Raw genomic sequence first — 27356 nt, 5'->3', positions numbered from 1 at the left:
GCACGCTAAAGGTAATAGAGTCACATACCCATTTTGTGAAATGGACCGATCTTTCTATCTTGACTACCCTTTGACATGCATGAGTTGTGGATGTTGGTCATCTAGCCAGGGAGTATAAAAGGTCAAATCAGTAGCGATTTAGTGTCTGTGTGTTGATCAAGCCTCACAAGTTCAATGGTGTCGGATTATTTTATATTGTGCTGTGTAAGTAATTCCTTTGGATTTAATAGTGAATTCCATGAGATAAAAGAGAATTATATCTAATTCTAAGGTTCGGAATTTAGTGAAACTATCCATTGGATTTATATTGTGTTGTGCATACAGTAGTGTCAAAGTGAATGTGTTCATTAGTTTATATTTTTGCTGTTAGCATTTTGTTCAGTCATTTATGTTGTATTGTGTATATAGTTTTCCCAGGGCAAGGTATTATTTCTAATTTTCTATAAATATGTGCTTAGTAATTTGTGTGATATAAGGGTTCGTTATACGATTTGATTGATAGTGCCAGTGGATACTATAACTGATATTAAAAGTGCCATTGGATAGAGCCATTGGAAACTTCCAATATATATAGGAATACGATTGATGTGTTGGTTAGAATAAGTGTATAGTTAATCACCCTTTTCATGTGTAAAGTAAAGCAAGACCCAAGTTGTATAGTTAAAGAAGATATATTTTATTCCTCATCGTGACTTACAGATAGCATTTGTCATATCTTTTTGTGAACCATAAATTCTACTAGGAATCCGAGTACAACTTGGTACGGATCCATTGACCGCTCGGGATTACACGTTACAATAGCAATATGAGATGTGGTATGAGGTATCTATTTTTGCACCCACATAAATCATTACGCCAAGCAACAAACAATCACATGTGCATTTGTACTATCAACTTATGATGAATCAAGTAAAAAAACTAACAAAGAAGTCAGGTTAAATGGTCTCTCTAATAATACTAAATATGTGAATGCTGTTTATATGTTTATGTTTGCAGAGTTACATATGTACATGTATATTGTACTTGTGTTATAAGATGCACCTAAATCAGGGGCAAATGAAGAGGGAGACATTATGAAAAGGGGTGGCCTCAGATTTGTTCCAAGAGAAACTGCAAAGGAAGTATCTACTACCGGGTTTTTTTTTCTTAATATTTTGTGATATATTGTTGCAATTAGCAAGGAGTTAAATATAGTCTAATATAAAAATAATTGCAATTAGTGAATATAAAAAAAAACAAATGAATGACCTCAATTGCTACATGTTCACAGCTTTTCCCAGAGTGGATGGGGTGGAGGGAAACCAGGCTATTATGTTTTCATTTTGGTCTATAGTTTGCATCAAATTAACCAAATTTTCCAACCATAAAAAAGGAGGGGGCCAAATCAAGTCCACTTTAAGGATTCAGTGCTGAAGATATTATTTGTTAGGCTTAAGAACCAAGAACTTTTCCAACACTGAATCCGGAATTGGATTAAAATTGGACAAAATAATTCGATACTCTGACCCATTCATTGTTAAAAAACATAGCATATGAACAAGAGCACAATTGATCTAAGCTGCTTATTTCTAGAGTAAAGCTAAAATTAAATTGAACTCAGAAAGTTCAAACAACTTTCACATCATTATTGTTTTCTTAAACTGTCACATGCAGTATTATATTTTTCAAAATATTAATATTACAATCATCATGTGTTGGACAACATGTGCATGTACATGTAATTTGAGTCATTTTTCATCTAGTAACAACGTTGTAGGCGAATATATTTTCAGTCAATCAATTTTTAATGTACAAAATACAAATAATTGGCAATTTATTTATAATTTATACACGAACAGTATGCGTGATCCCTGTTTTTATGAGTTCCTTTTTCCTAGAGGAAAATGTCAGTTGTTAATTTCTTCGTTATCAAACCATAAAAAGACTTGAAACTTGGTCAAGAAATTAATGTTGTTACTATCTTGATATGCCACTTATCACAAATAGTGTAATTATGGAAAAAAATGTAGTTATTATGAGAATTTTAAAAAAAGGAGGGTCACTACAGTACACATTTAATAATACCAAATTGTTACCAGTAATTCATTAGACCTTTATCTAGTGCAAGTTACCCCTTACATGTAACGAATTTCTGTATTTCACGCCCTTCATGGTTACTTTCATTTTCAAGTCAGCATGGCAGAAGCCGCCATTTTTTTAAATCTTGGTGGGCAGTGAAAAAAACAATCTAAAATCTCGGATGATACTGAACCGATCTGGTCAGTGCCGACAACATTTCACTCCAAAAATATGTTTGCATAACTGTAACTAAAAAGTATTTATGATGATAGTCGTTTTCATCAGAAACTGCTGTTTGCTTCCTGCACAACTAGATCTATCCAAATCGAAAGCAGAATGATGTATCCCTCCGCTCTAAAATGTATTGTTAACTATTTTTAATTTTACAATGAAGTTAAGATTACCCTTCTAAATTTTGAACATGCTCTAAAATGGGAAAAAATATTCATCTTATTTACTGTCACGTGTATCTATACTACATTGTACAACGTTTCGCTGTCGGTTTATTTTACGACGTATGATATTCGGTTACGTGTGAGCTGTTATTCGGTGACGCCAAGGATGTAAACACAGAGACAAAATGTTTGATTATTTAAAATCGGTGAGTATATGCGGGTATTCATCTACTTTTTATTTACAATTGACTTTTATTTAAACTTTTCGTCAGGTTGTCAACGCAATCAGTTGCGAAAATTCAACCATTCTCGATCATTTAAATGTTCAAATAGTTTTGATGTATTATTGGTGAATTCGGAAGGGCTACTCACCGAAACTGACTTTGCTGCAATGGTTAGAGTGGGTATGGCCGCAGTTTCCAGGATCCAGATGAAATATCCAAAAAACGAGGGAACACTTCTTCAGATCTCGTCTGTCCAAAACAAGCGCTCCTTCTCCTTGGTTTTGTCACTCTCTGTATTACTCCACCGACTGGATTCCGGTTTGTAGTTAGTTCGTCCCGTCGGTCCTTCGTTCCTAACTACGTCACATACAACACCCTTCCCCCTTTTAAAAAAATGAGGGTAGATTTACAACATATGTATGACGGAATCATCTCATAATATTCAATATGGCTTTCTCAACTTTGACTTGTATGGGAACGGGGTCCCGTGTAAACAGGATTTCCTCCATATAAGTCCGCCATAGTAAATCACATTGCTACTAAACTATTCCATCAAGAATATCCAATATCACAAATAATTATCCAGAACATTAAAAATTCTGACACATATAATTGTGGATCGTTCAATTCTTTATATACAGCGGTTCAATAATCCACAATGAATTTTATTGAATAACATCTCAATATACCACGATCCTGCTTCAATTCCGTATCCGTGAGCGCACAAGCTCCAAGAACCTGATCCAGCTCGGAATTTGAATATACATCCAATGAACATTCTATATACAGGGTCCTTCACTGAATAATATCACAAATATGCAAGCCGAACATAACAAAATCACGAAATCCTGAGGTACTCAAATCACTAACTTCTCCTTGGTCTCGGTAAAACGAATATTATTAGCGTGATACAGTACATCACAAAATCTTTATCCTCAGAATTAATGCCAATAACACAAAAGCGTTCTGAATAAAAGAATGAAATAACGGTTCTGATATTCACAAATCCAAACAATCGAAAAATGCATATACAATATATATATACATCTAACGTCACTTTATATCTATCCGAAAAGGTTGATGGCATTCTTGGTCGTACATAACGCGATGGTTTGTACGTCAGTGAACCTCATGGTTGCCATCACCTCCACTACTTCACCGATGTACATTGGGCTATTCACTTTAATTCCTATCGGTGGCATATAAGGAGAATCTGTTTCCGCCAGGAGTCGGTTCTCAGGAACTTCACGGACTGCCTGAAGCTGACTCTGGTCAAAAGAGGTGACTAGTAGAGTGAATCCAAAATAAGTATGAGGAAAATGTTGCTGCCAAAATTTAACAGTTGCATAATTTCCAGTGCAACAATGTAGGACAATTCTTTGTGATGTATGGCAGTGTGATTTCAGAATTTCAAAAGCTTCTTCATACAATCTTTCTGAATACTTGTCCTCAGAGTTACTTCGAATGTGGAGAATAACCGGTATACCTGGCTTGAATTTGGGACACACCTTCACTAAAAATCCTTTTGTTCTTGTAGACTCTTTTGTCCAGCTATCATTCTGATATCGAAATCTACTTCACCGACCGCGGAATCTCTGGTGTTATTCATCAACTGATTAAAAGCTTCCTTCTGTTCTTCTGTAACCGGGCCAACTAACTTTGGGTGAAGCCCAACAGACATTTTCTATTTTCCATCAAAGGGAACAGTAGCTGGATACGTTCCAGGATCACAGTAGATGAGCAGTCCACCCCGGATATTAATGGGGACAGTTGGAGGGCGTTCCATCTGTTGTCCAAGCAAGGCTTCGATGGTAACCCTGGAGACACTCCCAGAAATCCTGCTACTCGTTCGATCCAAATGGAAGTGAGAATCAAACACAGGATATATCATTGGACTCGATGGGTTGTCCATGCCCTCTGCCCTTCGCCTTTTCGGTAGGGCCGCACCTTCCAGAGTTTCTTGGACCTTCTAAAAACGACTCTCTTGTCTGCGGATTCTTTCACTTCATTTCCCTCGTCATCTACTCCTCTTCCACATTCTCTCCGGCGAGTATATATACTAACAAAAAATAGTTTAATCAAACTGAAAATTCTGCAAGTTGCCCAATGTGGACATGAAATTCCAGCCATAGCTTAGGTAGGTGATAAGCTGTTCACGATTCAGAAATTCTGTCAGCAGAACCTGTTATCTCCAGTGAAGTAATATACAGGGAGAATGGATCAGTAACAACGTGTACCTTAATGGTTCTGGTAAACCTATTCCCAAACAGAATTCCCTCGTCTGAGCTCGACCACGGGCGAGAATTTCACTTCTTCTAGGAATATGGCGCCCCACATTTGTGTTAGCCCATTCCACTAAGGTGAACAAGTCCTTTTTTCCAGTGAGAAATTCTGCCATAAGAAGGAGTACAGGCACTCTTCCCTGAGTGGCGGTTGTGGATTGTCCCACATTAGACGTGGAAGGTGCATCTGCTGCATATGAAATTTTAACTTGCGTCCCAAGTACTCACACTTCCTCATAGGACACGAAGAGTCTCTCGATGTTTTGTCTTTGCCCTGTTCCAGACACTTCTCTGACACATTCTCCACTTCTTGTGTGAAATTCTCCTCCTCTGAAATATCCTCATACACCTCCGGTTTTGGACCACTGAGGTTATTATTATCATCCGTGCTCCAATCGCTGGCACTGCTGATGGGCTCTGCCCGGAGCACAGGTCTGTAAATCTGCCCTAGCGGGTTCGACTCTGATGAATCAATATCCTCTACTCCCATCTCCCGGATTCTTCGGAGCTCTCTGGGGTCACCCTGCACCACAACAGTACGCTCCTTTGCCCATATCTGCTCAGAGGTCACGATAGGCAGTCTGTCAGGTATGTTCGAGGGTGGTGCTGTACGGATCACCAAATCTCCGGTGTCTTCGTCATACCCCACGTGCATGTCATCATCATACTCATTGAGATCCGCTACAGAGTCGGTGTCAGTGCTCTCAACATCCAGTAGGGTTGCCTCGGAAGAGAGAATGTCTTCGTATGTCAACGGAGAAGAATCACTGTCCATGACGGAAGGAATTAAATATACACTATGGACTACACAGAGTTCCAATATCCAGAATAACTAAAACACACTATCAAATTATCAAGTGTTCCGACACTAACAGGAATGGGTGAGACTGAATAAACGGTGTTAACATGGACACTATGGACTATCAACATCTCTTTGTCCATATATAATAATTCAATAATTCACTCTTTACAAAAACCATTCACATATGATTTCGGATAGTCCAGACGTCCCAGTCAAAAGATCGAGAGGGTCGACCCTGAAAATAGAAACGAAACGCACATTAGCACTTCTACATCAATTCTTCAATCATCTCTATATATTCAATACGTATTTTAAAATATCAAAATTACAATCACCGACGTGACACAAAATATTCCATCCACAAAATCAAACTCCATTGAATCCATTCACAATATTCGGAGTGTTTCGGCAAATTCCGGAGTAATCCCCGCACACCGGCTTAATATCATTCATCACAACTGCCACATTCAATGAATTCACCCACAGTATATCCTTTCCTACAGACACAATAAATCTCGTCGCCATCCTCCATAACATTCTCGCCCTCACGTATACGATTCTGTGCTCTCTTCAACCATGGCGGGATGGTACGATTGTCACATTTTTTCAAACGATCATGGTAAAGCACTACAACTTTTTTCTCCACTTTATCTTGTATACGTAAGAGGTTACTTTCTCGGCCACAATGCCTGGACCTTTCCAAGGCGGATCCAGCTTTTTACTCCTGCCTTTGACATGGGCCATATCAAGGATATACACTAAGTCCCCTAGTTTATATTCATTCTTGTGTATTTTAAGGTCATAATCTCTTTTCATGTGCTTTTGTGTTGTTTTCAACCCTTGCTATTTCATGTGCCTGGTGTAAAGCTTCCTTTAATTCATCTATATATTCATGCTCATTTTCACTATTACCACTTTAGGTGGTCTGAAAACTAGGTCACTGGGCAGCGTTATCTCTCTACCGAGCATCATTTCTTTCGGCGTTAGCCCTTTCATTCGGGTCACCGACGACCTAAGCGCACACGCTAGTTGGGGCAAAAATTCCTCCCAGTCTTTTTGTGATTTACTCACAAAACACCTCACAGCGTCCATCAGAGTCTTATTCACTCTTTCCACTTGGCCGTTCGCAGAAGGTCTATATGGTGTCGTCGTAGTTTTGTATATTTTGATTGTTTCACACAATGACTTAAACAGATCACTCTCAAAGTTTCTCCCTTGGTCGCTATGGTTCGAAAATGAGCAACCGAATCTGGGTCACTAATGGCCATGAAAAAAAGTTTTTTTTATTATTTCTGGACAATAATTTAGTGAAAAGAAATGGATCACTTTAAATTGTACCACAAGATGCCATTTTTCCACGGGAAGTTTGGGATTGATTTTTACAGGTTTTTACTAGAACCATTTTGGAAGAATGACAAAAAAAGTGACCAAATTGGTTCTGGTCAAATTTTTATCCTGTGTCAAATATCTAATTGTAATCAAATTTCGTAGCTGTGTCAAGTTTAAATGGTGTGTCCATACTGTTTTTCAGGGTGTTTTCCAAATGTTCAGGGTTCAATCTCTGCAGTCATATCAAGCTGCACCCTGCAAAGCATATTATTCGAGTTTACCTTCAAATTTGTTAAGTAGCTGGCAGCAATACAACTTTAATAGAATTGATTCTACAGTTGAGCATAAAAGGAGGGTCAATTTTATTTTGGGTATTGAGATTGAATTTTTCTAAAGAGTAAAAATGTGTGCTCATGGGGTAAATGTTACCATGCTCACCATGGTTGTTTGATTCAATCATCTGTCAGGGGCCAATTGTGTAAAATTTAGCAGTTTGGTTCAAAATGTTGAATTTAACCCCTTTATTCTGCCTCCGAAATGGCATATTGAATGAAAAATCTAACAATATTAACCTGAAATCCCAATTCCTTATTTTAAGGATTGCAAAAAGAAATTTGTTTAAGGTAATGTGTTTATTTTTCACATATAGACACATGTACATGTACATTATCATTTCAGCAAACTTATTTAACTTGCAATGCTCTATCGTTTTTTTTTAAACATTGTAGTAGTTGCTTTAATTGGTTAATTTAATTTCTATTATATAATCCTAACACATTGAATTAGATCCAAATGGCCTTCCATATTTTTCTCACTAAAGAAAAAGTGAAAGTAGCTATAAATAGAATTGAAAGTAGTCCCAATATACATGGCTTCCATTTAAATTCATTTTGAGTAATTTACTTGTTAAAATTAAGTATAGTTTTAAGATTTAGAATCGGTTAAAAAGGGTAACTTGCACTAGATACATGTTTGTTAAATATTTGGTAAATATGGACTTACAAAAGATGTGTATTTAATGGCAGTCTGGCACCTTTATATGCAAGATTCGAGGATTATAGTAATGGAAAAATGTTTTTAAATGGCTTAGAAAGCTTGTGCTAAATGAAAGGAACATTTTGGTATATGATATGATGTTATTTTGGCATACACTAATAAAATATTGAACTTTCAGTTTTTGGTTTGTTTTCCTTTAGCGGAACCTTAAGTATTTTTCATTGCTTCATTTTCATTTTTTTTTAGTTTGTTTGGTTTTTTTTTTTTGTCTCTTCGTCATTTGTGTAAGCATCCCAGACGTGACATTGCATTGTATTAGAATCTCGGTAGTAATCTGTGAATAAAATCAGGATGCTTGAATAACCGGTGGATCAGACTCCTGCTCAAAGAGGTAGGTGGGGTTTAGGTTGCTTATTTACTTTCGGATCTTTAAATGTACGTATTTATTTGATTATTAAGCGTTCTTTGTTATATTCATGTATGTATAATTTTCCTATGAAGTCATATTCCTTTGATTGTGTTCTTTTATATTTTGATTACAGTTCGAATCCTTATTCTTGTGAGTTTTTAATGTAAGAAGTTAACCGTACAAATATATCCATAGATAGATAGATTTATTTGATTAACTATCAACATATACAAGCATAGTGAAGCACAGTAGAATTATCCATGATATTGAACGCCTTTTGAAGTGATTTAATAACTTACACAATGCCATACAAATATAAACAAAAAAGAACAAAAACAAACAAACAAACAAATAAACAAACACCATTTGAACGTTTGTAACTAAAATAACAAAGGCCTACCATAGAGTTAAACTAACATAAAAAAGATAATACCAACATTAATAAGTTTGATTAAAAATCATGAAACGTTATTGATGATTTTGAATATTTACATCATGTAAATGTATATCATGTCATACAACAATGATAAGTGAAGACATATTTATTATAGTTGGGCATTCGTTGTTAGTGTTTGGCTGTGACTAGGTTTAATTTCGAAGAATTTACAATGTTCATTTATGTTGATGGGTAAGTACATATGACATACTAAATATAGTTCACTGCGCTTAATTGCAGGAAGTGTACATGTTTAAATCCAGATCGTGGACCGTCTGACTCTATTTTAAAAACAACATTTGTTATTCAGAATATGTTTTTCCGGACTTTCCGGGTAGTAATGTTCTGTTCCTGTCAAATATCTATCTTATTAGTTTCACCTACCACATATAAGTGTAAAAATATTTCAAATAAACAAATTTAGCTTCACTAGTTGTTTTCCGCATTTTCCAAACATTCGATATCTTTTCACGTCAAGTTACGTTTTCAACTGGTCCTCTTGTTTCACTTGAAAAAAAATACAATTGTGTCAAGTGCATTTTTACCTTTCAAATAAAAATAATTTTGTAATAATAACAGAAGACAAATGGCACATAACGTTAATAAATGCAAATTTAACCTTGACGTTAAACCTAAGATTCCAATGCGAAAACAAATTAACCAGCATGACCAATATTTCGATAAATTTGGTCATGAGTACTTCTTGTATACAACTAATATTTTGATTATGATCTTCCTACGTGTTTGATTTTAATGCTGCTGATGAGAGGTTACTCCTTGAAACACGTTTACAGCATATCGAAATTTACAATATATAAAACTGGTATTTTTTGTATTTATTAAACTTCGGACTTAAACAGGTTATACTTGCCTCGTTTTATATATTCGTACACTCATTATTATATCAAAATAGGATATGCTTTATTGCATGTTTATAGTTCTGTTCTTGTAAACATTTTAAATAAAATAACTATAAAAATCTTGTTTGGATGAACAAAAATAATGACGATACAAGGGAAATGTACAGGGACTGATATAATTAAGTGTGGTGTTCAAAGGAATCAGATGATGATAACATTAAGAAGCTACTATTTGTATGGTATTAGCTAGTATGATGTTATATTACCAGAAGCTGTCCTGGCAGTTTCTTCTATAACGTCATTCACATGTATTTCATCATATACATGCACACAACTACCTCTCATTTCTATTTGTGCATTTCTGAAAGTGAAAAATTGCACACAGGTTTGGTCAAATACTCCATGTTTGTAACGTGAAACGTATGCAATTTAAGGCGGCGTGTACATAAAACCGAAATGCCAGTAAGAAATGGAACAGAAGTAACAAAAAAAATCACCCGGAGAAATAAACTTAGAGAGCCTAAAAGATTTCAATTTTCAAAATGCCAAGTATTTCTCAGTCTTTTACTAATCTTTTTACATGTGACAAGAATATGTGCATCGTTTTAAATTTTGTCCTACTCACGATGTTTTGATGGCAATTAATCAAATGGTTTAATTTACTAGTATTATTTACTTTTTTCATCAACGGGTAAGAATGTATTGTCACGTTTTATAAATACAAAGGAATATTTGCTTTGACCTACAAATGACGACTTTTAAGTAAAAGTAAAGTCCCGCATCGCCACTTTCAGTAAGAGAAGAAAATCAGAGACACCATGAGGAAAAAATGTAACAACTTGAAAAAAATTGCCTTGGGTATTTGATTGTTCCCTGGTTTGCTGTGTCCGGTTTTTAATATGTTTGAAATTGTAATGTCACTTTTACAATTTTTACTTTTTCATACCTTCTTACTCGCTTCTTCTTTTTTCCTTTAATATACCAGAAATAAACCATTATCATAAAAGCATTACGCAAATCAAAGATTAAATAAACAAATATGAAGACTACATCTCTTTCCTTTCAGAAAATTAAATAAGGTTTGTAAAACGTTGATTCAAGGAGAACAATAGTATCATAACAGATCTCTATAAAAGTTTTTGAGGTATATCGCAATCCAAAATGCACATACCAGAGTTTTGTCTGTACGTTTTCTAAAGTTAACATTCTACTGAAAACAGCGCAATATATCGACATGATTTACAGAACAATAGAAAATGCTAATTAAAAAGAGTGAATGCGGTAATTTTTTGTACATTGTTTTTTAGAACCAAGCTTTGATGAGTATTGAAAACTCACGATAATGAAATGCTAGACACGATTAAATTGGAATAAAACAAAAAAGCTCTGCCCTTTTCAGGATTTGATATCTTGCTTTTGTGTACATACATACCAATGTATACTCCAGCTATTGCAACAGCCAGAACAAACAGTGTACCAATGGAGCCATATAACAAGGGTTTTACAAATGCCTCAGGTTTCTGGTTGTTTGCTTTGTCAATGAACAAGATATACTAGATGACTGTACGAAATGTTTAGTACACTTTTTAAACCGACTTTTTAACTGATTCTCAAACATTTATCACATCATGTATATAATATATATGCTAACGATCAGCCTGATAGAATTGGATTTGTCTTTTCTTCTTCTCCGCATTGAAAATACCATTGTTTTATTACAGTATTAGATCAAAGATCATTCCAACTTTTACATTTCATTGTATAATGTTGGTTTATATAGCATATACAGGCTAATATAATGCACCTGTACATTTTCATAACAAGAACTTTAAAATAATTATGTTTAAATGTTTATTATTTATTAATATTAACCATTGTCACCCTAATAATATTTTTTTTTTCATTTGTCACCAAAATCGTAAATTCATTAATTAGACAAACGTATAAAATTGATAAAACATGACGGACACTACAATTATAAAACAATTTAAGAACTTAGTGGTTCAAACGTGGTATAAAGACATCTTAACCTAATTATATGAATCTAATCATACCATATAGACTTTCATTACCCGCAGATGACTTAAGTGTGACTTCAAAACTGCTAGAACCATGTTGATTACAAGTAGTTAAAACATAGGTTCCAAATCCTTCATTGTGTATATCAAAGGTAATTTCTGTTGCACTAATCCTGATTCTCTTTTCATAGAATATGTCCTCAGCAGTTTTCTGTTGCATCGAAACGTCAATAGAATTGATCACTTTTTCACCTACAGTGACATAGTTACATATCAAAGCTGACTCGCTGTAAACTGTTATTGATAAAGTCTTGGGTTCATCATCCTTCATGTATTGTATTCCATTGTTTTTTGCAATAATCACAGGAGGTCCTATAAAAAAAAAATATATATATATATATATAAGGGCCTGAAAAATTCCCAACGATGTTAGAACTATCAAATTTGCGATACAAATTTTTGGTCCTTCCCCCCGCGGGACTCGAACTCGTACTGCTGTGACATCTATGGCAACACCGCCTGCACTACGTCCAGCACCCTAGACCACTCGACCAGCTAGGCTGTATAAAAAAATATAGCTTTCGCTGGCCAAGTCATTCCTCCTCGTAGGATTAATCTAGGGCTCTAACTTAGTACACGATGTATGGTAGTTCGAGTCCCGCGGAGGGAACAACCAAAAATTTGCATCGAAAATTTGACAGTTCTAACATTGTTGGGAATTTTTCAGACCCTTCGATAAGTTTACGTTATCTTCCCTGTATCAATTTGATCCGATGGAGCAGTGTAGCGAATAGAGTCGTCACATTCTGAGACGTTTGTATAATATTGATTTGTTGTGACATGCATCATTAATTTGTTCCTCTATCCTACGTAGTAACACCTAGATGAACTGTCCCGTACTACCATACATCGTGTACTAAGTTAGAGCCCTAGATTAATCCTACGAGGAGGAATGAGCCGGCCAGCGAAAGCTATATTTTTATATAGCCTAGCTGGGCGAGTGGTCTAGGGCGCTGGCATTTGTGCAGGCGGTGGTGCCATAGATGTCACAGCAGTACGAGTTCGAGTCCCGCGGAGGGAACGACCAAATATTTGCATCGCAAATTTGACAGTTCTAACATCGTTGGGAATTTTCCAGACGACCTTTCTATACGTTTATATATCTTCCCTGTATCAATTTGATCCGATGGAACAGTGTAGCGAATTGAGTCGTCACAATCTGAGACGTTCATATATATATATATATATATATATATATATATTCATAAATTGCAGAAACTCCTCCTATTTCCTGCGTACATGCGTGCAAACCCGAATCTAAGTGAGGCTTACGCTGTTTTATATATATATATATATATATATATATATATATATATATATATATATATATATATTCTTAAATTCACCTTTATGATTGGTGGATGTCTCAGAAACTCCTCCTATTTCCTGCGTACATGCGTGCAAACCCGAATCTAAATGAGGCTTTCGCTGTTAGTTTCTCGATGCTTGGTGATTTTAACACAATTTGTTTCATTTTGTCGACGAAAATTGAATGTTTTCCTTGTCGCTCTAACATTTAGATCGTGAAGGGTTCAAAACATAAACGACAGAACACTTAATAGATACTGCTTTATAAGTACACGATCCACATATTTTTTCTGTGCTTCATACCATAATAATTTCAATAATAACAAAACAAATTACCAGATGGCATATTTGTTTGAATTATTTTGTTTTCTGTGTGTACTGGTATTTATCATTAAAGTATTAAAACAAAACATCTATTTGAAAACATTTAGAATTGCACTTGTACAATTTCGCAAGCAATGCATTTAAGCATGGTGTTTTTATGTTGCTTCATTAAATATAAACATTCATTCCAGATCAAGATGTCTATCAAAGTCCTAACTTTTAACTACATTGAGCAAAACAAAATAAAGTTTTGAATATTTTCTGTTATGTTAGTCGCTATATGTAATCACAGAGTTTCAGACACAAACGGTTGAATGGTTATGAAAGGATTTTAAAATAAAAATAGAGTTATTTATACAACAACCTTTATATGTAACTGTTGCAGTTCCTGCTTGGAAAAAACTTCCATCTTTATCTTTGACACCGTTTGCAACTCTGCAAATGTATAGGCCAATGTTATGATACCAGCTTTTGTCGTTGACTGATGTATTCAAACGAAGAATACCTCTTTCGGGTGTCTGAATATCTCTCATGTGTTCATCAAAAAATGAAATGTGTTGCCATTCCCCATAAACGTAGCTTTCTGGATTACCATCTGCATGACACCGCAAAGAGTAAATTCTGCCATTATCTTTGTTGTTTTCATACTTTATTGTGACAGAAGGTGGATCTACATTAAGAAATATTTTACTTGTATGATTTAAAACTACACAATATTTACTTTCGTGAACTTAAGAATTTTGACTTTTTACAAATTGAACAGAGCAAATATGGCAAGAAGTTACATTGTAAACACAAAAATATCTTTACGTTTGTAAAAAATACATATTATATAATTTAGAAAACATGTTTGTCAGCTAATACTATAATAAAAATGAATATAAAACGTATCAAAGTAATGATATAATGTATGACGTGGCAAATAGGAATAATAAATAAGTAAAAATACACTCAATATCATTAAGATATGATACAAAACAAGAAAGATTAATTAAGAGAACCAAAATTCCAACAAAAATAAAAAAAAGAATGTAGTCCATGGACAAAGACCAGAGAGGGAAAACAAACACAAACAACAAAGAACATGAAAGAACAAAAATAATACGTATAATGTAACAAAAGTAAATCAGACTCCACTAAAAAAATTGGAGAAAAGACGAGGTGCTTAGGTAAGATAAGCGTCCTATATTTTCTAGAAACAAAGGCCGAGTTGTTCATAAAAAGTCAAGTCTGGGGCAGGCGAAAGAGTAAAGGAAAACTATGATAGGTTGAACAAATCGGTTCTCATGGTGTATATGGATACATTGTAGCGATCCATGAGCTCATGATGACGACCATGAAAATAATTACTTCAATCTTGTATATATCTTCTTGTATTGTGATGAAACCAAGATAATGAGCAAAATTAATACTGACCGAGAGGTAAAAACACCAACAATCCTCTCGATAAATCAAGTCTAAGGTCCACAAGAGGAATGTTTGACCCGTAGAAGATTGAAAATAGGTTTTACAATTGGATTTTCAACCAATTACATCGAAATTTATTAAGGACTTTCTCTTTTTATCCTCGTGTGGGCCTTAGATTGGGAGATTGGGAGAGTGCCAACGTCCCGGACCTAACATTTTTGATAATAATATTGGAATCCTGACTTAATCAATGTTAATGAGTTTTCTTGCACAATCAAAATAGGTTTAAAAAGTTTTATTAAACGAAATGTTGCCGTCATCATTCCATTACTATTCTTGATGATTAGGACAGTTTTGAGGCAACGACAAAAACAATCAATAATAGGGATTTGATGCCGACAAAATTTTTGAAAGAAATGGTATTTGTGGGTTATTGTTTTCATTGTTAAAGCGATTTTTTTTTCAGTTAATTCCAAAACTTTAAAATTACTCTATGAGCTAAATATAATCGATAATAAATAAATAAGGAAATAAGAACAAATAGGAATTTAGGCTTTCGTGATGGTTTGCGTGCATTTACAATGGAACACAAAATATCTGTAGTAATGAATGCTTAATCAATCCACACTCACCTAATAGACCTGGAATTAGGGAGTCATGATTCTTGCTGTATTTACTTCTCTGAGCAGTAATTATTTATTTTTAAATGGGCTACCAGTACTTCTGAATGTCCAAACTTAGCGTTACACATTCAATAAGGTTAACGCGGGTATGTTAAGGAGTTTTCTTGTACATCTGGTTGACGAAAAATCTTCATCTGCCGAAATGTGTATTGAAATAATAAATATATTAACCCGATTGCAAATTTGTAAATTGATACTAGTAACTGTCTGTTTATATTGTCTTCTTTTAATAGTTTTAATCAAATTGTAAAGTATTCTTTTAAACAAACACTATCTAAACAGGAATGCAAATTATTGTTTTCCTTTCAATAATATATTCAATACATGTCAAATTGTTGTATTATGTGTGAAGAATTATTTAATTCATTTCTACCCGTGTGACCGTATGCTTGGCTTTTTAAATGACTTACCAGTAATTTAATTGCATGAAAGAAATGCTAATTTGAATTTTACTGTGTTTGTTTACAGAGATATTTCCCAGTTTCAAGCTGTTTTAAAACCATGGACAGCAGGGTTAACTTTACATATGGTTGATAGTAATATAACTTTCGCTATGGAATTTTTAGTATAGAATATTACCGAACTTCAACAGTTTTCAACTGAGACTGACAAGAAATTTAACATATTAATTGTGAAAAAAATATTCTCTAGAACTTAGATGCAGGATTCAATTTTGATTTCAAGAACTGTTTGTAAAGTTAACAGAAGGAAATTTCCCGCCATATTTCTGGTTCCCTGCTAATTTATTACTTTATGTGGTAAGACTCTTATTAAGTACCAGTTGTAGCAGTTTCATTCGGAACTTCTGGTTTTATTCTTTTACTAAAGGTAAAGAGCAGAAATATGGCGGGAAATCATGGTATTTCAGCTCTTCAATTGTGAGATAATAGGAAACATTTCAAAATATCCATATAAACAAGATGGCGGATAAACAATACATTCAATGCAAAATTCTCGTAGGAAAAATAAATTTTGAATTTTTTCTATCTCGGAGGTAAGAACGAAAAATAATTTTAAGGGAATCGTAGTATAGAACGACATGAATAAAATGGCAAGTTTTTGAAAGGAACCGTCGAGTAATTACAAAAATAAACGCAAAAAAACCGCAAACAATCTCAGATGACTTGGACTATATGGTGAAATGTTTTGCGTATGTGTGTGTGGTGGGGGGGGGTCTATGACAAAATCACTATCATTGAACTATTTTATTTATGTATGGAGCAAAAACACCATAATGTTGTCTCTTCTTATTTGGCAAACTATTCATCAACTTCAAATATCTATGATGATACCTCTTGTTCCTTATAAAACAAATACTTTAGAGAGTTCACATTGTACATGTACACTCATGCAATGTTTTAAACATATCACATTTACACCAAATTCTAAGCCGCTACAATCCAAATTATTTTTAAAAAAAACTTTCTGTAATCATTTATGTGGATTTCGGAGACTGACAAGTCATAACAATTTTTTAATATAAGGAAATATTGCCATGAAATTGTTGGATATGGAATATTTTCTACGATACCATACAAAAAGAGGGGTAACCATGTTTTGTGCAACATCTTTAACACACGTTACTAACTTTTCTGCAAGTTATATTATAAATAACTACATTATTCAATGAAAAATATTTTTTATTTTTCAAAAAAATAAGAAACTTAAAGGGTAGTCTGCTATCGTAACTAAATCGGTTGTTCACACGTTTCCGTCACATGTCAACATATCTGAGGTCGCCAGTGCGTTTGTTTCAATATCGCCGCTATGTGAAAAATTATATGGTTTAGAAAATGCAAAAGTGCAGTAGCATGCGCAATGTCGATTTACCTGATTTATACTTCATTTGAAAGAACATATTTCATTTTACCAGAAAACTGCTGGGAGAAGTTACCTATCGGTAGCGTTTTGTTTCAATGTTCGTCTAAATACAAGGAAACGCCAAAATATCTCATCTCCTGCAAGTTACGAGCCATTTTTTAACATCCATGTTGATTTTTCAGACTTCCCGCAGCACTTTTTGAAAAATGTTCAATATTCAGTGACCTACCATTAAAATTTGGGTATACAAATTTGTCATCTTCCCACTGCACTTTTGACATTTATGTGGTCCGACCAAGCTTGATCACGTGACTCATTTTTATTGTATATTTAAAATATGAATATCGGCGAAATTTCACGTATTAAGATGAATAGCTTGTTTTTGTTTATATGAAAATATGACAATTTTTGACATTTCTCCTTAACACACCCGCGAAGAGTAATACTTGTTTTATAATTCTAATTATTGCATTCCTTGATTAAAACAAAATACAATATTTGCATTTTGAAAGTTAAAATTGCAAGAGTAAAATTACAATATGTTGTATATAAAACAATGTTTATACAACTTACATAAAACATTGATTGTTGTATTGCGTACTGCTGCCCCGTTCTCGATTAAACAAGTGTAAATGCCGGAATCATTTCGATCTATATCAGGAAATCGTAAACAAGTGTAATTTGAAAGTTCCGTCAGTTCTTTTCCTGCTTTTGGTTTATACCATCGTATGTACTCATGAGGTAATAATGCATTTGAACTGCAACACACTTTAACCTCTGTACCTTCACTGGCAGTTAAGTCGTCGGGATGAATTTTCAGTGCATTTATATCTGTCAAAAAAATGTTTTATATATGACATAAGGATTCCATAGATGCACAATATTATCTACAATTGTTATGGAACCTGGCTATTTATGTCATAATTTGAGAATTTGATTTCATAGATGATTGCATAAAAAAATTGTATAATACATTTAACAAACTGTATCTATTTTGATTTTAGAAACTTAACCAAGTAAACCTCTGAAGCCAGACTTCATTTTTATTTTTATTATTAGCAATATACTCTGTGTTTCACGTACATGTATAACATGCTAAAAAGGTTTGATCAATGTATAGTATAAGCCTACCCTCGTAATGAACGATGAATTGTTCTTTATCAACATCATATTCCCTAAAATATGAACAGTAATACAAGCCTTCATTAGCAATTGTGAAATTAAATACTCTTAAAAAGTATTCGTAATTGGTTGAATTTTCGACGATGCTAACACTGTTTAATCCAGAATGGATATAATTTCCTGAAGAATACTTAGATGTTGTCCACAACGTTTTCCTTCCATAGGCGTCGATCACTTCAGTTTTGCGAGCAAAAAAACTATTTGAGGGACCAAACCAATCAACACGGTATCCATGATTTGAATGTTTTAGAATTACCGTATCTCCCCAGTTGACATATATAAACTTTGCTGGTATGGTACCTAAAAAATAATTGGAGTTTCTCGTATCAAAAGATTGGCTTTCACTGTTTTGAATGCAGGTTTACTTACAGTAACCCATAATCTACTAAAATGATAACTTTTAAAAATACATAATATATTATGTGACCGATAATAAAACAGATAATTATAAGACTGTTCTCTTTGGTTACTCCCATTGTTCAAACACAACTTATCAATAGTCACACTCAACCAATCATCGGTGCAGAACAAACACTCATGTACGAGAACAAATGATTTGCTTCGACGGTTTAAGATTTATAGTTTAAGAAAAGATTGAAAGAAACCACATTAAATCAATTTTTACACCGATTTTGAAAGCAATGAATATGAAAATAGTAAAGATTATTTTTGTTCCAAACATTTAATCCCCAAAACAAGTTATTTATTCATTTAAGTAACGATAATGAAGATCAAATACCTATCGGTATATTATAATGAAATGTGATGGTATACGCTTTATTGCTTTGTAGTGACGAGTATATACATGATTACATTTCCCCTTTGAATTTTAAACTTGTTTCTTTGATAATTAAGGGGAAAAAATTTGCCGACGACATCAACTTGTTTCCTTGAATACTCGGAAATATATCTTGTACCCTAAAAAAATAAAATTAAGATAAATCAAAACTGTAATATAATTCGTCAAGAAATCTTGTAACCAAAGTCAAGTTATTGGATGTTGTTCAAAAACTTAATGTTACAGAATATAGGTATATTTTAAGCAACATTTAGTGGCAGTAAAGGCAATAAAGCAAATGATGAGATGAGTTTTCTTCTAAACAAAAATAAAATACAACCTGCTTTGGATTGATCTCAATGAAATACCTGATGTTCCGGGTGTACTGTATATTGTAAAAACGTCCATCTTAAACTTATCAGTTTATATATGTGAATATGTCACACATCAGTATCATATCATACACAAATTGATGATTCCCGTCTACGATTTTTTTTTCTAAAAGTTATAAAGTATATATAAACTTAATTTATAAGTTATTCATCAATTTAAAAAGATTAGTAGTATATTTCCTGTTGACTCTTTCAGATTTAAAATGTAAGTACATCTAGCCATCTCTAGGAATTTATTTATAGATAATACGCTTCCGAAGCAATGGATGTATTATTAACTGAGTCCACTTTGCTGATGTATTAAAAGTATAAAAAAAACTTTTAGGATTATCAATACCAAGTTTCATCCAGGAGTTTGGCAACTCTATTTTTTTTGTTAGAGATTATTGTAAAGGCAACTGAGAACCAAACCAGTCACGGATATCATTACTATTAACGATGATAAAATATAAATCGAACCATATATTTTTCGTAGATGATTGCACCTAAATTCTTTCAAATATGCGATACCAGTCTTTTCTATAAATTTACGAATGTCGGAAAATTATACCTAAAAACATTACGGAATTTATTTCGGATATTTGTTTTTATTACAATTCAAAAGAATGATATAACAGGGCTGATAAATCGATAGTCCGTATGAACTTATGGTTTTCGGGAAAGTTTTAAATATTACATGTCTCATTTATTGCATTTATGAAATTCAATAGGTTTTATTTTTAAATACATCAATATGATTTCCTTTCATGGTATCCGTTCTGGAATTGTAAGCTATTATTGGAAAATTTAATGACATATCCGTCCTGACTCCATTGATAAGAGCAACAAAAAATGAACGAAACATTGTAATAACGAATTCAGATTTGTACACGTATTATCATTCAGGAGGCCAGAAAGCTGCAAGTTTATTAACCTAGCAATTCTCGGTTAACCGACAGAACCAGAGTTTTATACAAACTGTCACAAGGTTACAGTATCACACGTGATGTTTCCTTGTTTGGTATTCTAATATATTTTCAACCATTCATAATCACATGATTTTCATACATCAAAAGAGACATATACACAGGGGTTTTTTGTTTGTTTGTTTGTTTTTGTTTTGTTTTGTTTTTTATCACACCTAGCCATATGCTATATGAGCAATTGACATTACTTGGCGTCCGTAGTCGTCGTCTTCGTTAACAATTCTTCAAACATCTTCTCCTCTGAAACTACTGAATGGATGAGTGTTCCTTTTTAATATCCTAAACAAAATGAACGTTTGAATTTTTGATCGGTGAAAAAAACATAGCGGCCGTTACTAAAATTGAACATAGGGATTAGACAGCAGTTTGTTTGCACATGTCTCCAAAACCCTTAGATTAAAAAATTAAAAGTGTTTACCATAAAAGATCTATTTGTGATGTAATTTTGATCAAGATCTATTAACCCATGTTGGAGTTATTGCCCTTTTTGGGAGTATGTTGCTGTGTTTGATGTTATCACTTTCAAAGATCTTCTCCCCTGACTTTTGCACAAAATGACATTTAGGATATGTTATTGATAAAAAACTTGTCCACAATTACTAAAAACAGAACAAAGAGGTCGAAATACATTTTTTTTAAATAACTCGTTGCATTTATCAATTGAAACCAATTGCAACGAAATTTAATAAAAGTTGGCATAATTTGTTTTAGGGTTTCCTCCACAAACTTATCATTTAAAATTTTTCAGTCAACAATCATGGCTGTCGTTATTTAAAATATAACAAAGGGGTCAAAATGTTTCATTTTGCTTTATCCTTAACCATAGATGAATATTGAAAATGAAAGTTATCCATAAAGGAAACCATAACATTCTACGTTGACGGGCAGTATTGAAATTATTTCTACGTGGCCATTGTACGACCAGTTCCCCAGTTGCTCGGATATTTTTCTTTCCATTGGTTCTAAAACACTTTGAATGCATTTTCAACATTTTACAGTTCTTTAGTTACTCTTTTGAACTTTCATCAAAATATGTTATTTTTATATATGTTTGTGTCAAGCATGGTACGAAAGCATGATATCGTTAGCTACTTAGTTACCAGGGTATGGTTTATCAGGAGAGAGAGAGTGGATTCGAATATCAGATGGAAAATAAATATTGTGTTTGTCACAATTCTATTTTTAACAAGTATATCTAAATATATAAGGTTTTTTTTGTGTAAAGTGCATAAAAATATATTTTGCTTTCCTTCTCCCTTTTTTAAAAAATGTTTTGTATTCAAAATAATATGAACTGACTAATAAATGTATAAAAAATAGTAAGTGATTTACTTAAAGTAATTTGACCTTCAGACAGACATGATGTAATATAGATTTAATGCATTTAAATTAATGAATATTTTCTCATGTAAATGCTGTATCGCACAATTTTGAATGTTCAATGCATTACCTGCATGGGTTAATATTCTCATTCAAAAATAGGTACTTTTCGAAAATAATTATAGGATTTGTGCAAATACAAAGATATTTTCTTGTTTTTTTTTCAGATAAAATAACAAAGCATTTATTTATTTCTTAAACATTAAAAGAAACATCTTATTTTTATTGTTTCTTTTTCATGTCTTGTAGTCTGACGTATCACGTAAAATTCACATGGTCATTATCATTAAATATGAAACGATGAGATCCGGAAAAAATCATTTCATAGCTAGGATGGTAAGTATTCAACTTGTTATTTTGCATTCACGAACTGTTTATCAAAATGATAACTCTTTTACTAGTCTCTGTATTATATTATCAAATAATCACCGCTTGTTTACAATTACAAGGAAGATGTAAATCATTGTAAAGCAATGTATACAAGGCTTTGGAACAGGTTTCCTTAATGCGTTTAACAATTATCATTTATTCGTCAACACAAAATACAGACTAAATCCCCTTTCGCATTCAGATACTGAATGTTTTATCAAAATATATTAATATATTGTATGTTACAGATATCCGGACACTTATCGGCTTCATTTAGTATTACATAATTCCAAAATATTGCACGGGATAACAATAGCGCCATAACTGTACACAGTTTTCAGAATATTTTTCAAATCTGATTATATATTATACAGTTTCATCAAACTTCCGTGTTGACAATCGCCCATTACCATTTTCTCTTTTTTCAAAACACGTTACAAGGAACTATGAACTATTAAAACTATTACATGTATTTATTTCCTTGGCAAATACCTATAAAAATGAACGAATGACTTCCCATTTTTGTACAGTTAATAAATTGTAATGATAGAAGTTATTTTCATGGCCATTGATAGAGGCATCAGAGATCGGTTGTTTTGAATTAGTAGAGTGTCACATTTCTTTCAAATACGGTTACATCTTTCAAGATAGTGATGGAATATCATTTTTCTTTCATAGTTCATCTTAAAATAGTAAAGCATTAATTTATTTCTTTAACATATAAAACATCCAATTTTTATTATTTCTTTTTCATGTCTTGTAGTCTGACATATAACGTAAAATTCACATGGTCATTTGCAATGAATATGAGACGATGAGGTCCAGAAAAATTCATTTCATAGCTAGCGTGATAAACATTGAACTAGTTTTTTTGCTTTCAGTGACTGTTTATTATAATGATAACTATTTTAATAGTTTCGCCTGAATATAGCTGAAATATTGCAGCTCGGGCGATAAACCCCAATAATCAATCAATCAATCTTTATTTGTCTCGATTTCTGTATTACATTATCAAATAATAATTGCTTGTTTACAATTCCAATGAAAATGTAAATTATTGTAAAGCAATGTGTACAAGGCTTTGAGCTATGGAACAGGATTCCTTAATGCGTTTAACAATTATCAATTATCCTTCAACATAATGGTATGTTACAGATATTCGGACACTTACCGGCTTCATTTAGTATTACATATTTCCAAAGTATTGCAAGGGATAACAATAGCGCCATAACTATACACCGTTACACATCCTTCCGTATTGACAATAGCCAATTATCATTTTCACTTTTTCAAAAACGTTACAAGGAACTATGAACTATAAAACTATTATGTATTTCCGTTGCAAATACCTAAAAATGAACGACTGACTTAAATTTTTGTACAGTTAATTGATTGTAATAATATAAATTATCATTATAGTAGTATGCCATTGATAGAGGCACCAAAGATCGGTTGTTTTGATAGTTGTAGAAATGGAAATCTTAATATTGTAAACTTGCTTATAGCTAAGCGCGCAAATTTACACTTTGCTTTATATCATGCATATATGTTTAGTCATATGCATATAGTACAATTGTTACTAGATGAACATATTGATGTGTAACGATGACGAAATATATATAGATGCACGTCATTGTAAGTTGCATGTATATGCCGTCAATTCGATATAGTAATTGTTACTAAAGCTGATGTGTCTCAGTGTAGTGATTGGCATAGAGAAATGCCACTGTATAGTGCATGTAGACATTGTCAAATTGGTTCTAGAGTACCATGCTGATATTTTACTGTGTAGCGGTCGACTTAACGATACTCCACTATATGCTGCATGTAGACGGGGTCATATTGATATTTATTGTTGAATTGTTACTGGATAAAGGAACTTATATATCACAGTGCGATACGATAGGAGACACACCACTGTATGGTGCATGTATTAATGGCCTCATTAAAGTTACTAAGGAAAAATGCGGATGTCACAGTGTAGTTGACAATATTCTCCACTATATGGTGTATGAAGATGAGGTCATATCGGAGTTGTTCAACAAAACTAAGTGTAGCAATGTTCTGCGTTTGCAGATACTTCTGTGTATGCTGAATGTAGTTGGAGTCATTTTGATACTAAATGCTGATTAAGCGAACGCCAATTTGGAAAAAAAAACCTCCCGTTAAGGTTTTTAATGCACATACCTAACACATGGCAAATTTTTATACGGATTGAAAGAAAAGTCAGCATAGCATAAGATTTGATTGGTCGTAAAAGTTTCCCGTTTCACATTGCATATAAATCTTAAAGATATGTCGAAAAGCTAGTAATTATACATTGAGATTCAATCCGATATAGTTTGAAACTTTAGATGCTGAGTTATTACTCTTCGTAATAGAAAGATAAAACATTGACTGCTGGCTAAAATCAATTGTCCATACCCAAAAGCGCGGGAAAAGAGAGCGAGATACACCACTTGCGAAGAAAACTTTTTGTTGTTGTTTATATTACATGTATGTACTGTCGTACTGATATGTAGCAAATGAGCAAACGAGTTTCCTCACTTTTCGAATTTTTGTTTTTCTACTGCTAAATAATACATTTTTTGTGTGCAGAATTAAAATCTGGGCTCATTGTTCGAATCATACTGCTTAGCTTGTTTCCATATTTCATTCTGCTTTAATGTTCGATATTCATCAACGACTGAGTTTACTCGTTTTGTTTTCGAGTTTTCTGTACTATATGTTTTGTGCAGTAGCAGTATTTCCCCTGGATAATATCTCTCTCAAAGTTACTGTCGTGCTCTCTCTCAAAGTTACTGTCGTGCTCCTAAATTAAAAAAAAGAGAAATAGATAAATACAAGAAACGTTTTAATGGTAATTTAAATGATGACTTACATAAGAAATACATAAAAAATGTGTGTACAATTAAAGATGCGAAACCATTAATAATATTCTTTACCCATCATACAGTAATAATATTCCTCATCTTCTTACATCTTGTGTCAAAATTTGTATCTACATAAAGAGGATTCGACCATACAAGAACACCAGTAGACTATCTAGTTCGACAATACAAGAACAACAGTAGACTAACTAGTTCTATCATACAAGAACAACAGTAGACTATTTAGTTCGACGATACAAGAACAACAGTAGACTATCTAGTTCGACCGTACAAGAACAACAATATAATATCTAGTTCGACCATACAAGAACAACAATAAACTATATAGTTCGACAATACAAAAACAACAGTAGACTATATAGTTCGACCATACAAGAACAACAGTAGACTATCTAATTCGACGATACAAGAACACCAGTAGACTATCTAGTTCGACGATACAAGAACAACAGTAGATTATCTAGTTGGACCATACAAGAACAACAGTAGACTATCTAGTTAGTCCATACAAGAACAACATTAGACTAACTAGTTCGACCATACAAGAACGACATTAGAGTATCTAGTTCGACCATACAAAAAAAAACAATAACCTATCTAGTTCGACGATACAAGAAAGAACAACAGTAGACTATCTAGACAATCTAGCCTTGTAAGAACACAACAAACTAATCAAAACCATTTTATTGTTTGACTCTGGATAAAAGAAGTAACTCACTGACTCTAAGCACATGCAAATGAAATACAACAGAAATTTAGGTTTCTAGTGATAATTTCGTGCTACATACGCTCTAACCTAAGTACAACATGGTTTTGTAATGTTCCGTACGCAAAACTGACCGCTCTGAAAATTTGTGGGCGTAACGCTTAAAGTAATTGATTTAATACTTAGCCTGACGTGATGCATCTGATTGTAAGTAATTGTAATTCAAAGTATTCGAAATATTTCTGTCCCTTATCGTAATGTCCTCATTATAAACTGATTAACTTAAGGATTAATATATACATATTTCCTCATCAAGCCTCTGGGGGAACCCAGAATTTTCTATTTGACAGCAATATTTCGACAAAAATTGACCTACTACATAGTGCTCCTGAAAGGGGGACTGATGCGGGGCCAAAAGTCACATTTCAGCAGTACATAAAGCCATAAATGCCACAGACATGTATGTACGATAATAGAAATTCAGAGTGTTGCTTAAAGAGTAACGCTAGCTTTTCATGTATCTAGATAATTCGTTTGCGCAGTTTACATACCCATTTTAATATAGAAAAAAATCTGTGCACTGCCCTGCAGAGTCAACTATTGTTTCATAGTTTACCATCACAGTAATATTATTGCAAATGTTGAAGGAGATTTAATCTATGAATATTATTTCATACAAAGCGGCTACCAGTAAAAACAATTTATTTTCCTGAACTTCAAAAAAGTATAACCTGCGAAGAGAAACAAAAACAAGATAAAACTCACTATTTGAAGAGTGAAGCAGTTAAGTTACCGAGATGCATAAACAGAACTGATAAAGAGTTCACAAAATGGCCCTTTTCCAGCTCGAGTTTGAATCGACGTAAACTGGTTCAAGTAGAGGGAGCAGTCGACATTGCACGTTCTCCTCACTTCTCTCCTTTCGATTATTCCGTGTTATTCAGGTTGAAAATGTTGAATTGCATGCATTTCATTTTTTGAGAAACGTTCGCCATTCATGAACGCTGACAATGACGTAACAGATTACTGACGTAAGCATTATAAAGGCTTGTCGAAAACCGGACACAACTCCGGAATTACATTACATCGCGTTACATTAATTGAACTTTCATTAAACTCGCTTTATCGTTTATCCAATAACCAGTACTTATTTGTAAACATTTTCAAAATAGGTTACATAAAATATATTATATGTTTAATTGTAATTAAAATTGCTTGCCCTTTAAACGTATAAAGTACATAACCATTGCAATTAACCCAAAAAAAAAAGACACTAGCTAA

General features: G+C 33.3%; 1 protein-coding gene and 1 pseudogene across 2 annotated transcripts; both read right to left on the bottom strand.

The window, feature by feature from the left end:
- Positions 1–3643: 3643 nt before the first annotated feature.
- LOC148599674 (uncharacterized) lies at positions 3644–6196 on the bottom strand (annotated as a pseudogene).
- A 2487-nt stretch (positions 6197–8683) lies between these two features.
- LOC148599673 (uncharacterized) lies at positions 8684–27084 on the bottom strand. Of its 2 annotated transcripts, none has more exons than XM_088558098.1 (10): positions 26841–27084; positions 23650–25290; positions 18544–18894; positions 17986–18243; positions 13866–14171; positions 11846–12181; positions 11224–11322; positions 10738–10762; positions 10058–10152; positions 8684–9438 (listed from the first exon to the last, which is right to left on the bottom strand). In XM_088558098.1, exons 2-10 carry the CDS (start codon positions 23705–23707, stop codon positions 9410–9412), a joined length of 1557 nt encoding a protein of 518 aa, XP_088414224.1. In that variant the 5' UTR covers positions 23708–25290; positions 26841–27084; the 3' UTR covers positions 8684–9409. The 2 variants fall into 2 exon arrangements, with proteins under 2 accessions (XP_088414224.1, XP_088414225.1); XM_088558099.1 differs by having other exon boundaries at positions 26869–27084.
- Between the last annotated feature and the right edge of the window lie 272 nt (positions 27085–27356).

This window comes from Perna viridis, chromosome 13 (assembly GCF_037379345.1).
Source record: "Perna viridis isolate PV_CMFRI_1.1 ecotype Kerala chromosome 13, ASM3737934v1, whole genome shotgun sequence".
NCBI lineage: Eukaryota > Metazoa > Mollusca > Bivalvia > Mytilida > Mytilidae > Perna > Perna viridis.
The sequence above is the reverse complement of the archived record's forward strand: the minus strand, read 5'-3'. Positions and strand labels throughout refer to the sequence as shown.

Excerpts from the sequence above, each read along its gene's own strand:
- LOC148599673 (XM_088558098.1), bottom strand. The coding sequence starts at position 23,707 with ATGGCGCTATTGTTATCCCTTGCAATACTTTGGAAATATGTAATACTA. Across the intron at positions 18,895-23,649 it reads TGTAATACTAAATGAAGCCG|GTACCATACCAGCAAAGTTT; the intron begins GTAAGTGTCCGA and ends ATTATTTTTTAG. Across the intron at positions 18,244-18,543 it reads ATTCATCGTTCATTACGAGG|ATATAAATGCACTGAAAATT; the intron begins GTAGGCTTATAC and ends TTTTTTTGACAG.